Source organism: Salvia splendens, chromosome 18 (genome assembly GCF_004379255.2).
Source record: "Salvia splendens isolate huo1 chromosome 18, SspV2, whole genome shotgun sequence".
NCBI lineage: Eukaryota > Viridiplantae > Streptophyta > Magnoliopsida > Lamiales > Lamiaceae > Salvia > Salvia splendens.
Genome location: NC_056049.1, coordinates 97,855 through 109,773, shown reverse-complemented (window position 1 = coordinate 109,773; position 11,919 = coordinate 97,855). Strand labels below are relative to the sequence as shown.

The following is an 11,919-nucleotide window of genomic DNA, read 5'->3' as shown; positions in this document are numbered from 1 at the left end:
CCGGACCATATTTTTATACATTGAAAAAAATATGTGACTCCAAAATTTTACTACTCCGCATATGATAAATCCATGTGAGGATTGATGACTTGGGCCGAATTTGTCTTGCATGGTTTTGGGTGAAAAAATGTAATGCAAAAGTGAAACCACTTTTCCAGCCCACAAATAGTACATAAAAAACTAATATTGGTTTTGTGAGGAACAAGTGAATAATAAGTCCAAATTGAGTGAGAAGAACCTAATTAAGCATCTTCTTATCTTGTTCGAATAGAATCACAATGTATATTTTACTCATAAAAAGAGAGAAAAGAATCACAATGTATATTGTGGTACATGAGGTTAGTTAACAGGTTCTATAATTATGGTGATCCAAAATAAGTCCAAGTCATCCAAAAACTGAGAAGAAATGAAGTTCATGTTAGGTTTACCGTGCTTCTGCTTCATCAAGACGAAAAGGGATAAGTTGAAGGAGGAGGAGGATAAGGATGCCTGAAGCTGCACAGACCCGGCAATCATCTTCTCGTGTATATAGACTGTTCGGATGTAATTATCCAAGTAAGTTGGCATTGATCTTAGTAACATCTTACTAATCCGGAACTGTATTATGCAGTGATCTAAATCAAGAATCAGTTGCTTTTGCTTTTCCCTGCATCTTTATTTCCTAAGCCAATCTCCTGCATTTGATGCTCGACTGAGACAAGGCCAGTCTCCGCTAGAAAGCTATGAAATGTAGGCATTGAGATGTTAGGAAACCATGATCATGGACTTTGATTTCAACATATTCAGTTAATTTCACTTGTATATAGCTCCCATTGCAGCAGTTTCACAATTAGAAACATAACAAAAATGCCAAAAGAAAAAGGGCATCCATCACCCCTGCAAGATGATTTCTTTTACTTCTCTCCGTCAAATTTGACAAGAACTAAATTCCAAGAATGTTTACTATGAACAAATAGCATTCAAGAATGATAAGCAATTCAATCAAATACAGCAAAATTTGGACCGGCATTCATCAGAAAAGATGCTAAATCTTGAATCCAACTCTTAGCAACTAATTCCCCACGGGAAATATCACCAAACACCTAGAGTGCATTATGATCCAAGTCTCATAAGCAAAGTAGTAGTACTATATAGTACTACAAATCAATAATCAACATATTTTCAGATTCGACATTACCAATTAAAAATACTCAATGGAGATGTGAATTTGGAATACTGACCCGCTAAGAAGCACGAAAAGAGTGGCAGCGATAAGTACAAGGAAGGCGACATGGAATATTAAGGAAGAGTCTCTGGATGAAAAAGCTAATCCCAGCATAGCAGCGAGGCAGACGCCCAGCATAAAAAACGCCATCTTTAGCGTGTTCCAGGTCGCACCCTGAAAAAAAATTCACTTTATTTCAATTTCAGATCAATCAGGCTAGAAATAACTAGAGGATTGATAAATCATTAAAAAAAAGGCAGAGACGTTGACTCCAGGAGCTAAAGCTCCAAGCATAACTGCTTCTGCAGAGGATACGCGCTCCTTAGTCGACGCTTCAGCCTCCATTGTAGGGATATTAGATCTTTGTTAATCAGTTTTTGATGGGTGGAGACGAAGGTGCGTGAATAGAGAGATAGTGAGTGCTGCGACGTCGTAAGGATAGTTAACCCAAAAAAAAACTAAAATTCCTTAAATACTTTTAAAAAATTTAATTTTATAGGAGAGAGGAATGATATGCTACGTATATAATGTGGACAGTACTCACGTTTGTTCGTTTCAATTTATATATTTAGTTTGATTCTAATAAATTAAATAATGTTATTGAAATTTTTAACTTTGTAAAATTCATAAAAATCAAAGTTCAATTTGTTCGTTTTATCTATAATTTCAAATAAATTAATAAAATAACAAATCAAACTTTAATATTTATGAATTTTGTGAAATTAAAAATTTCAATTGACATTTTTTTACTAAATATATAAATAGTAACGAACAACGCTAAACGTACGTCAAACGTGAGTGATGCTCACATAAGATATACTCCCTCCGTCCCCCAAATATTGTCTCACTTTGACCTTGCACGGGCTTTAAGAAATATAATGAAAAGTGAGTTGAAAAAGTTAGTGGAATGTTGGTCCTACTTTTATATATTAATTTTATAATAAAATATGAGTATGAATAAGTTAGTGGAATATAAGACCCAGTACAAAAAATGGTAAAAAGTGAAATGAGACAAATTTGGTGGGACAGACGAAAATGAAAAAATGGGACAAACTTTCAGAGAAAGAGAGAAAGGGAGTATAACATATTACTCCTCTCCATAGAAGTATAACACTTTTAGCTTAAATTTTATTTTGTATATCTATCAAATTAAAGATAATTTATAGCTAAATCTTAAAGCATATTTTCATATGAAGAAATTTACATAAAAAAATTTGCACTAATATGTAACTAACTTTATCTATTATCATTATAACGAAGTAAATTCAATGTGAAAGTATGATTGAAGCAATTTCACTGTTCTAGTGAGAATCTTCTTTCAAAGTATGATGAAGTGTTAGTATGTTTTGAATATGTATAAATTATGTTTCCTAATTAGGATAGGATTATATTTTCGAATTAGGATAGAATCTCATGTGTACCTATTTATATGGAATATGACACATAATTCTGTGATCTGAGATTCAATCTGAAATCTGTAGCCGAAAAATAATGAATAAAATCTGTTCTCCATTTCTGCTCGTGGACGTAGCCAACGTGACGTTGGTGAACCACATATATTTTGTGTCTCTTTACGTTTCTGTTTGTCTCGATTACACAATTGCTATATATTCTGTCACAACAAACAGGTATCAGAGCCTGGCTTTCAGACTAGGGTTTTGAATTCCGCATCTGTTAGGGTTTATGTGTTAATCGATCAAGATGTCTGCTCTGAACATGAAGGTCGACAAATTCACTGGGAGAAATAGTTTCGGTTTATGGCAAATCTGTTAATTGCCCGAGGAGGGCAAATCTGAGGCAATAAAAGAGAAGTCTGGTACCTGGCATTGTAATGATGCATCTGCAAGAGAGAATTTAAGTCAAGATGGAGATTTGTTAGTATGCCTTGAATCTGTATAGATTATGTTTCCTAATTAGGATATGATTATGTTTCTGAATTAGGATATGATCTCATGCGTGCTTATTTATATGTGAGTAGGGCACATAATTATGTGATATGAGATTCACTCTGAAATCTGTAGTCATAGTCTGAAAAACAATCTGAATAAAATATGTTCTCTGCTTCTGCCCGTGGACGTAGCCAACGCGACGTTGGTGAACCACGTAAATTCTGTGTCTCTTTACGTTTCTGTTTGTCTCGATTACATAATTGCTCTATTTTGTCACAACATGAAGCAATTTCACTGTTCTAGTGAACGCATTCTTTATTTGGCAAAACACATCCTTAAGTTTTTGTACTTTGATTGTTTATTTCAATAGGTCCTTATACAATTTTTTCGTTTTAATAAGTCCTTGTACTTTTATATTCGATATATTCCAATCCTTATTTGACGGAATCGTTAACTTTTTCGTTATAAAATAACACATCATATGTTAATTATTTAAATATATTCCATCGAAATCCTTGTTGGAAAATATGAACATAACATAAATATATACAAAAAAAGATAAAAAACAAAAAAACTAAAGAATTTCAAATCGTTAAAATAAATTTATTTTTTAATTATTTGAAGTTTGAATATTAATTTATAGTATTTGGTTCGGTGGAATATATTCAAATAATTAATATATGATGTGTTATTTTATAACGGAAAAGTTAATGGTTCCGTCAAATAAGGATCGAAATATATTGAATATAAAAGTAAAAGGACTTACTAAAATGAAAAAAAATTATATAAGGATCTATTGAAATAAACAATCAAAGTACAAAGATTTAAGGATGTGTTTTGCCATTTTATTTTGTTGCAAATGACAACCTTCTTTATTCATACAAGGATTTAAGGGTGCGTTTTGCCATTTTATATTGTTGCAAATGACAACCTTCTTTATTCATCGTGTGATTTACATACTTAATGTGTGATGTGCTATATTTATTATAATAACGTAAATTGAATGTTATGATTAAGGTAATGCAAATGACAACCTTCTTTATTCATCGTGTGATTTACATACTTAATGTGTGATGTGCTATATTTATTATAATAACGTAAATTGAATGTTATGATTGAGTACCTTAAATTAAATAGTATGAATCAAATTTAATTTAATATAATTATATTTTATTATTAATTGATAGTATATTAGTATTTTATAGAAATAAAAAGAAATGTTAAGGAAGATTATGAAATTTTTTGAGCATGATCTAAAATTAGTTATGCAATATTCAATTAAAAAAAGCCAAATCTTTTCTTAAATATATGTATATATTTCATTTGAAAATACTACTACTAATATTTTTCAAAATTGTATAAAAGGTCAATAAATTGTTTTTGAATGTAAAATATCTTAAAGTCCAATTATGTACTCCCTTCGTCCCATAATAGATGTTGCACTTTCCTTTTTAGTTTATCCCATAAAATATGTAACATTTTCTTTTTTGAAAAAAGTCCTCACATTAATACAAATATATTATTTTTTCTCTCTACTAAATACATAAAATAACATCTTCTAAAATCCGGTCTCAATATCAAAGTGTGTCATCTATTATAGATCGGAGGCAGTATATAATATATGTAAATAATACCAAACTCTGAAGTAACGCTAACTTAAACTTCTTAATAAAGGAGCACTCGTAGCATTTACTCCCTTTGAGTGTCGACAATTGCTCGATGCTTGATTCCTTGCTCCAATCATTCGAATTGAACCGACGCTCGCAATGTTTGAGACTGCAAACATCAAGCAATAGTTCCTATTGAAAAGCTTTTGCCATGATCAAGGGGCTAGAAAAGCTAGAATGGAACATGAACCAAGAAAGACAAAATTCCACACTTATAGATACAAAAAGGATTGTTGATAATCTCTCTATAGAAAATAAATATTTGAACATCAACTTTTGCAGTCAGTTTCCCATAAAAGTAGGATGAGAGGGTGGCTGCAGCTGCCTTTCTTTCTCCTTGAGATAGTGCAGCAGTGGCGGCTGTTGATCATGGCCGACCTCCATTCCAACACCACATACATAAGGAAATGGTCTTTGGTACCCAAGAAACATCCTCTCTCTCTTTTCCTCTTCACCAACATAATATTCCGGACTCCCCCAATACACCATCGGGTTCGATACCAAACGGTTTCCCCATTGGTCACACAGCTCGAAGCTCGAAACCTCGTTCACTGGGATCGGATTGCAGCCACTGTTTCTGTAGTGATACAGCCACTCAGAAGAGCTCATACCAAGGACTGGAGGGTATCCATTCACAAATGCAGGCCGGCCCACTGGGGCCGCACCAAGAATGCCATCTGCACCGGGGTGGATCCAAGAAGCGTCATCAGGCAACAAGGGGGCCGAAGGAACTGGAGCAACGTAAGGGGGGGAGTCGTGCACTATTGTTGAGATGTGGCCCGTTGTCGCCCTTTCAGGGTCTCTGGTATCATTGAAGGATGTGGATGCTATTTCATCAATAGGGCTTAATTTTTGTCTGCTAAAACCACTAATTATCTCTTTCTCCCTTTCGGTGCTCGAGCTTGCTTTGCTGAGGACCCAACCGCTGAGGGAGGGGGGTCCGGTAGGCCTATTCGAGGTGGTGGGGCAGAAACTGAAGGAGTCGGCATCTTCCCTGTTCTGACCAGCAGATAAGGATGCGGCTCTTCGCAGCCATTCATCAGCAGATGGTATTGGTAGGTGTGGCTCACCGGGATCTTTTGTAGCATTAGAGATATACAATGGCGCTGAGTTGCGTCTCGTGATTGGCTTGAAGAGAATGACTTCTTCCTCTTCCGCAGCCACAGATTTCTCTTCATCAGCTTCATGAGATGCTACTGCACTTTCCACGTCTCCTTGTTCTGGCAAACTTGATGTCTTCTCAGGAGAGATTCTGGACTTGCTCTTTATTAGTTTGGCAGCATCAACAATTCGCTGCAAACGGCCTTTGTTTCTACAACTGTAGTCATCCACGCACTCCAGATGAGTTGTGAAATCCAGCTTTACATGAACATGATTCAACGGGTAGAAGCCCCGCAGCTCATGGTCTTCCCAAAGAGCAGTATGATCAACAGATGTTCTATTTCCAAATTGCTCAATTCCATCCAAGAGGTCAACCAGAGCATTGAAAAAGTAGGACATGGCATTTCTAACCCTTTCATCAGCATCATATGTCTGCACCATATCAAGTGATCCTGCTAGCCACTCTATAAATACAAGCACAGTTGGCAAAAGTGGGGAAATACCCATCTCCTCTCCCATCACACATCTCTCTGTAAGGCGACCCATGAAGATGAATATAGTAGCAAATGCTAAAGGCTTTAGTGCAGAATGTTTGCGATCGTCATCCTTCCCAGTCGGGGAGTCCTCTTGCTGCACGCTCTCTATGAGGCTGTGAACAATGAATATGAATATTGACACAACTTGTATAGCCCGGTAAGGACCTCTTCTGGAAGAGTCCAAGCGCTGGTAAGACTCCAAAGCGACAGTAAGCTTCGTGTCATCCACTGCCAACAAAGTGTCTAAGCTGTGCAATGCTGAAGCAAGGGTGCACGGATATTCCTCCAAACTGCATAACATCAAAACAAAACCCAATTTCAGAAACTCAATCAAAAACCTCGTTATAAAATTAAGTAGAAATACTTGTTTACAACTAACTTTCACAAACAGTGGAAATGAGACCTTTGGCCTCGTTAATGAATTGATAGTACTCAATATGAAAGTATTGTAGCATATGGCCGAAACTACCTTGATCTGATTAAGAGAAAGCTTATAGTTCTAACAAGAATGGGCCATAAATCAAACTTTTCGGAGCAAATGTTATCCAAGTCTTCTGGGTTTCTGTTATGTGCAGAACCATTCTTCTCAAGGCATTTATTCTGCAGGTAACCTCTTTTTGAAGGGTTTAAGAAGTCGGGCTGCATCTCGACTGATAGCAACTTAGCAGACCTGTTCTGCAGACTCATAAGAAACAATTGAAAGGTCACTACCAAGTTCAACCAAAAACTAATTTCTACTACACACTCCCTCTGTCCCACAATATTGGCACCTTTCATATGAGGAGTGTCTCATTCTCCACTAAAAATCCTTCAATTACCTATTCTTTCTATCTCCCTCTTGCTTTACCAATTTCACATTAAAACTCGTGTCATGTCCAATGTCCCTATTTTTATGGGATGGAGGGAGTGCTAAATAGAGAAATCACTCATTTGATCCAGGTTCTTAAAAAACTAGGTGTTCGAGAGGAGATTGATGATTGCAACAGAGGACTACAAAATTTTACCTCTTCAAAGAGTAGCAAAATGTTTTTCCAGGCATCGGGAAAAGGCTCCTTGACCGCCAAACTCCTTATACAATGATACAATGCAAGAAAAGGATCATCGACGTACGTTGCCAATAAAGCCAACTGCATGCATGCTCAAAAGTTTAGATTCCTTAAGCAGTATAAACAGTGTTGTGGTTGAGTCAGACTACATTCATTAACTCATTTACTGAGGCCCAAAACTCAGTCTTAATACAAAAACGCAGAATCAAGCATACGAAGGTCATCATTAGGTCATTCCTAGTCTTTTTTTAGGACATAAAATGATCTTAACATGACCTCAAACCCGAATTTTATAATATAACCTAAAACTATTTAATAATGACCTTACGTGTTTTTACTTAGTTATTGACCATTAGATTAGCAAATCTCATGGTCATGATTTGGTATGAATTTTGTATTGAGATCAATTTTTGTATTGATCAATTTCCTATATAGGAGTATATATATATATATATATAGGGAGATGATCAAAGTATAACTAATATTAAGTGTATAACTACAGAATAAATCTCAGCCATTAAATCAAAATGATTTAGTTCACTATAAGAGTGATTTAGTTCACTAGAGGAAGGAGTGAACCAAAACACCATTATATATATATATATATATATATATATATATATATATATATGATTGTGATCAAGATAGAACCATTCTTAAACGTAGAACCATTCTTAAACCTAGAACAAATGCCAAACGGAGGTCGTTAGATCTTTTAATCCAATGGTGTTGATTTGCACAACAACTTCCCATTACAACCAAAACTATTATTAATGAGTGAATGCAGAGAAGTGAAAAAATAAAGCATGCATGGACTCTTCTTCGTTTCATTCATTCTTCCATCAACATGTGAGTTTTTTCACATGTTGAGTCCGGAATGTCGTGAAAACATAGTCTAATATGTATGATTTTTAATCTTGACCGTCATTTTTTCCTCATCCAATGAATAAAATATGTAGAGTTCTAGGTTCTACACTTAAGCATACGTAAGGCATTTTTAGGTCTGGTTAGTTTATTTTTAGGTCATGTTAACAAAGCATTACCTAAAATGATCTTAACATGACATTAAACTAAAATTTTATAATATGACCTAAAACTGCTTAATTATGACCTTCCTTGTTTTGGGTTAATTATTGACCATTAGATCATCTAATCATGAGCCAAGATTTGGGCTGCATTTATGGATTTAAATGCATTCTTGTTTTGATCATCGCGTGCACACACACGCACACACATGGACAGACCGGCGAGGTACCTGATTATGGGGATTCCCACTATCTGGCCACGTTCGGGTTGCTTCTAGGTAGTGCATCGCTGCAGTTGACCACTCACAAGCCTCGGGGTTCTTGATAATCTCAGTATATCTAGCTAGATCCCCAAGGCAAATTAAAAGGCGATGACATGTATATTGACATGCATGCAGCTTATTAGGTTCGATGGAAGATGACCAGCGATCCTTATTATTAAGGAAAACTTTTGCAGGGAGCCCGCAAGCTCTTCGCATTTTGACAATTAAATTCTTGTAGAACTCAGTTGATTTGGACAAGAATGACTTGATTTCTTCCAAGCCTTTATCAATGCTGCTCTGTGAATTAAGACTGTCAGGTGGACCATTGTTCCTCTTAGTCTCTCCATTATGAGATCTTTGCCTAGTTCTTCTACGAAATTCAACGATGAGCTCATAATGCAGCTTCCACATATGATGCTCAACTTCTTGAAGCTCAAGCAAGTGATTGCTGTTCAATAGAATTTTTTCATATACAGCGCGGATTTGGTGGTATAACTCGAGAACATCGTCGTGTAAATTACCCTTTTTATAGATCAATTCCAACATGTGTTTCTCAGCATTAACAACCTATGACAATAGCGAAAAACAAAACAAAAATTGGTGACTATTTCTTCAAGTCAAACTCATAACATACATGTACATACGTGTGAACTAAATCTTATAACATTTAGATAATATAAAATTTCAAAAAAAATGAACCAAAGGAAGCATCAAGAAGTACCTCAAGGAAAGATTTTTGCAGTTCCATCTTGTTTGGCTGATCGGATGCAGCTATTGAACATAAACTCAACAAGCCAAGTTTTTCTCTTTACCACATGTATGATTCATGAAGGTCTATCTGTAAACAACAGCCAAAGAAATTGATGTGGGAACTGTCGTTCGATATACGAAATGTTTGATTTCAACACAACATTAGTAATTGGCACACAGTTATTGAGTCTGGGAACTAGAATGGGTATGGTTCGATAAAAACATGACAGAGAAACATCAAGAAGTAACATTCACTGTAATGCCTGTACTTTTATGAAATAAAAAAATGTAAAAAAAATGATTAATCTACTCCACTTGCATAGAGAATTATAAGAGGACCTTTAAAGTTAAAGAGTCCAAACTCAGAGTAGGATAACATAAAATACTTCTGTCAAACCATTGCACATTATAGGATCCTCGAAAAGAGAAATGAAGACTGATAATGTTCAGCTCTAGTTTCATAATATCTCAAGTCACTTCTTTGTCATAAGTCGAAAACTCACTTCCCAAAGTCTGCCTTATTTTCCTTTCAATTTTGAGTCATCCGGTTGAACTCCACTTTAGCTGATAAGCAGTTCTAGCACATTCTTTAGGTAGACTACTCGCTCATCGACACAAATTATGTGATACTCCTACAAATTAGGTCGCTCGTACTACCGAACAGCAGTGGTACCAACAAGGCAACAACTCTACCATGATTTAAGCTTTGCTATTCTTTGCTCACTCTATCATGATTATCACAGAAATATAGTTTATCAACATAAATAATTCCAAGAGTCAGAGAGATTAGTTACTACGCGGCTATGTTTTCGAGCGTGCTCGGTTTCTGTCAACGAGAAAGCCTTCTGTACAAAATCTTAGTATTTAGTTCATCAGTTCACAATCATCATAAACTAGGGACTCAACTAAACTTGCAAATCACCTTTGGAAAGAATAAACCACAAACAATCACTGTGAGACAAAGCAATATCTGACCATAACTTTGATTTCTGAAGCCTGCAAAACAGATCGTCAAAGCCCCAAATTCATAATCAATAAAGGCATCAATACCGCAAAAGAATCAGAATCATCGAAACGCCAAACTTAAGCACAGTAACATATACTATAGCTGAAAAATTCAATCTTTTCTGGTTCTTAATTAGCTCAACAAACGAGAAACAATCATAAAACAGAACAGCCTCACCTGAAGCATTTGCAGTTAAAAACAAAGAGACACTTTTTAGAGATGGGGGGGGGGGGAGAAAGGCTGAGTGAAAGTGCTACAGAAATCGTTTATTCCGACAGTGAAACAGAACCAAAAGACAAGGAGGATGTCGTTTATGAAGTTCAAGAATTATAATAGTAGTAGCAGTAGTATGTTTTTGCCCCTTTCTTTCTGGCACTTTCACGCATTTATTCAAACAGATATACAACGTGGCTACTCATAAGCTCAAATGGGCCTTCCACCATACCCATTTTCTTATCTGAAATTTTATTCTTAATTTACTACAGCGAATCACTTGCTAAATCATCTTCTAAATTGGTAGTTAGCTCCTTTCCCATTGCACCACGCTACTGCGATTATTTTGTGATAAGGGTCGCTGTTGAAAATATCTAATTATAATCTACACAGTCAAAAGGTTGAATCTTTTAAGTCACTTCTTTTAGGGGTTGGAATTTGTGTTTAGGTAAATTTGCAAATCCAAACCATAATAATGTGTCTCCACTATCAGAATTATCTATATTATTATAAGACCATAAGAATTAAATTCATTTTATTAGTTAAATAAATTTAGAAAAAGATAGGCCCCTAGTAGTTGGTGTTAGGTTGTTGATCTTTGTGTCTAGTTCAACTTTTATTAATCAATAATTATTTACGTATTTAAGTATGTCTTTTATGCAGTATCATAATTTTGATAACTCAACATTACCAATTTGTTTAATTTATCTCTGCGACATGAAATTAATAACTTTGATATCGTGGAAAATTTGGCTACTAAAAAACAATGCTTATTGGTTGAGATATGTTAATTTTTAAATGGTGAAAGGTGACCTGTTTTCGGCTGTGGGCCCAAATTCTGAATAAATAAAGACTAATTAATTTGATAAGAGTTCATTTCTGCAAACCAAAAAGTCAAGGTTTTTTATTATTGATTGTGATACGTGCCCAATGCGCACAGTTTTATACCCATTTTAAGAGTCAGGCTTGCATTTCTACGCTCATCTTATTAAAATAATAATAAATAGTTTAAATAAAGAAATAATAAAGGTAAAAAATATACTCCCTTCGTCTCATAGTAGATGTCACACTTGGGTCTTGACACGTGATTTTCGTCTCATAGTAGATGTCACACTTGGGTCTTGACACGTGATTTTAAGAGGTGTTATTTTATGTGTTAGTGAAAAGAGAAAAGAATATATTTATACTAATGTGAGAGAACTTTTTCGCAAAATATGAC

The 11,919-nt window shown here is 35.2% G+C and overlaps 2 protein-coding genes across 4 annotated transcripts; both read right to left on the bottom strand.

The window, feature by feature from the left end:
- Positions 1-210: 210 nt before the first annotated feature.
- On the bottom strand, positions 211-1,628 carry LOC121776256. The gene is made up of 3 exons (XM_042173417.1): positions 1,469-1,628; positions 1,221-1,378; positions 211-720 (listed from the first exon to the last, which is right to left on the bottom strand). The coding sequence occupies exons 1-3, from the start codon at positions 1,547-1,549 to the stop codon at positions 627-629; spliced, it is 333 nt and encodes a 110-aa protein (XP_042029351.1). The 5' UTR covers positions 1,550-1,628; the 3' UTR covers positions 211-626.
- Positions 1,629-4,924: 3,296 nt separating this feature from the next.
- LOC121777201 (protein SMG7L-like) lies at positions 4,925-10,950 on the bottom strand. 3 transcript variants are annotated; one of them, XM_042174378.1, is made up of 8 exons: positions 10,665-10,950; positions 10,404-10,477; positions 9,985-10,326; positions 9,453-9,569; positions 8,699-9,298; positions 7,402-7,524; positions 6,867-7,072; positions 4,925-6,687 (listed from the first exon to the last, which is right to left on the bottom strand). In XM_042174378.1, exons 4-8 carry the CDS (start codon positions 9,477-9,479, stop codon positions 5,043-5,045), a joined length of 2,601 nt encoding a protein of 866 aa, XP_042030312.1. In that variant the 5' UTR covers positions 9,480-9,569; positions 9,985-10,326; positions 10,404-10,477; positions 10,665-10,950; the 3' UTR covers positions 4,925-5,042. The 3 variants fall into 3 exon arrangements, with proteins under 3 accessions (XP_042030312.1, XP_042030311.1, XP_042030313.1); XM_042174377.1 differs by lacking the exon at positions 9,985-10,326; XM_042174379.1 differs by lacking the exons at positions 9,985-10,326; positions 10,404-10,477.
- Between the last annotated feature and the right edge of the window lie 969 nt (positions 10,951-11,919).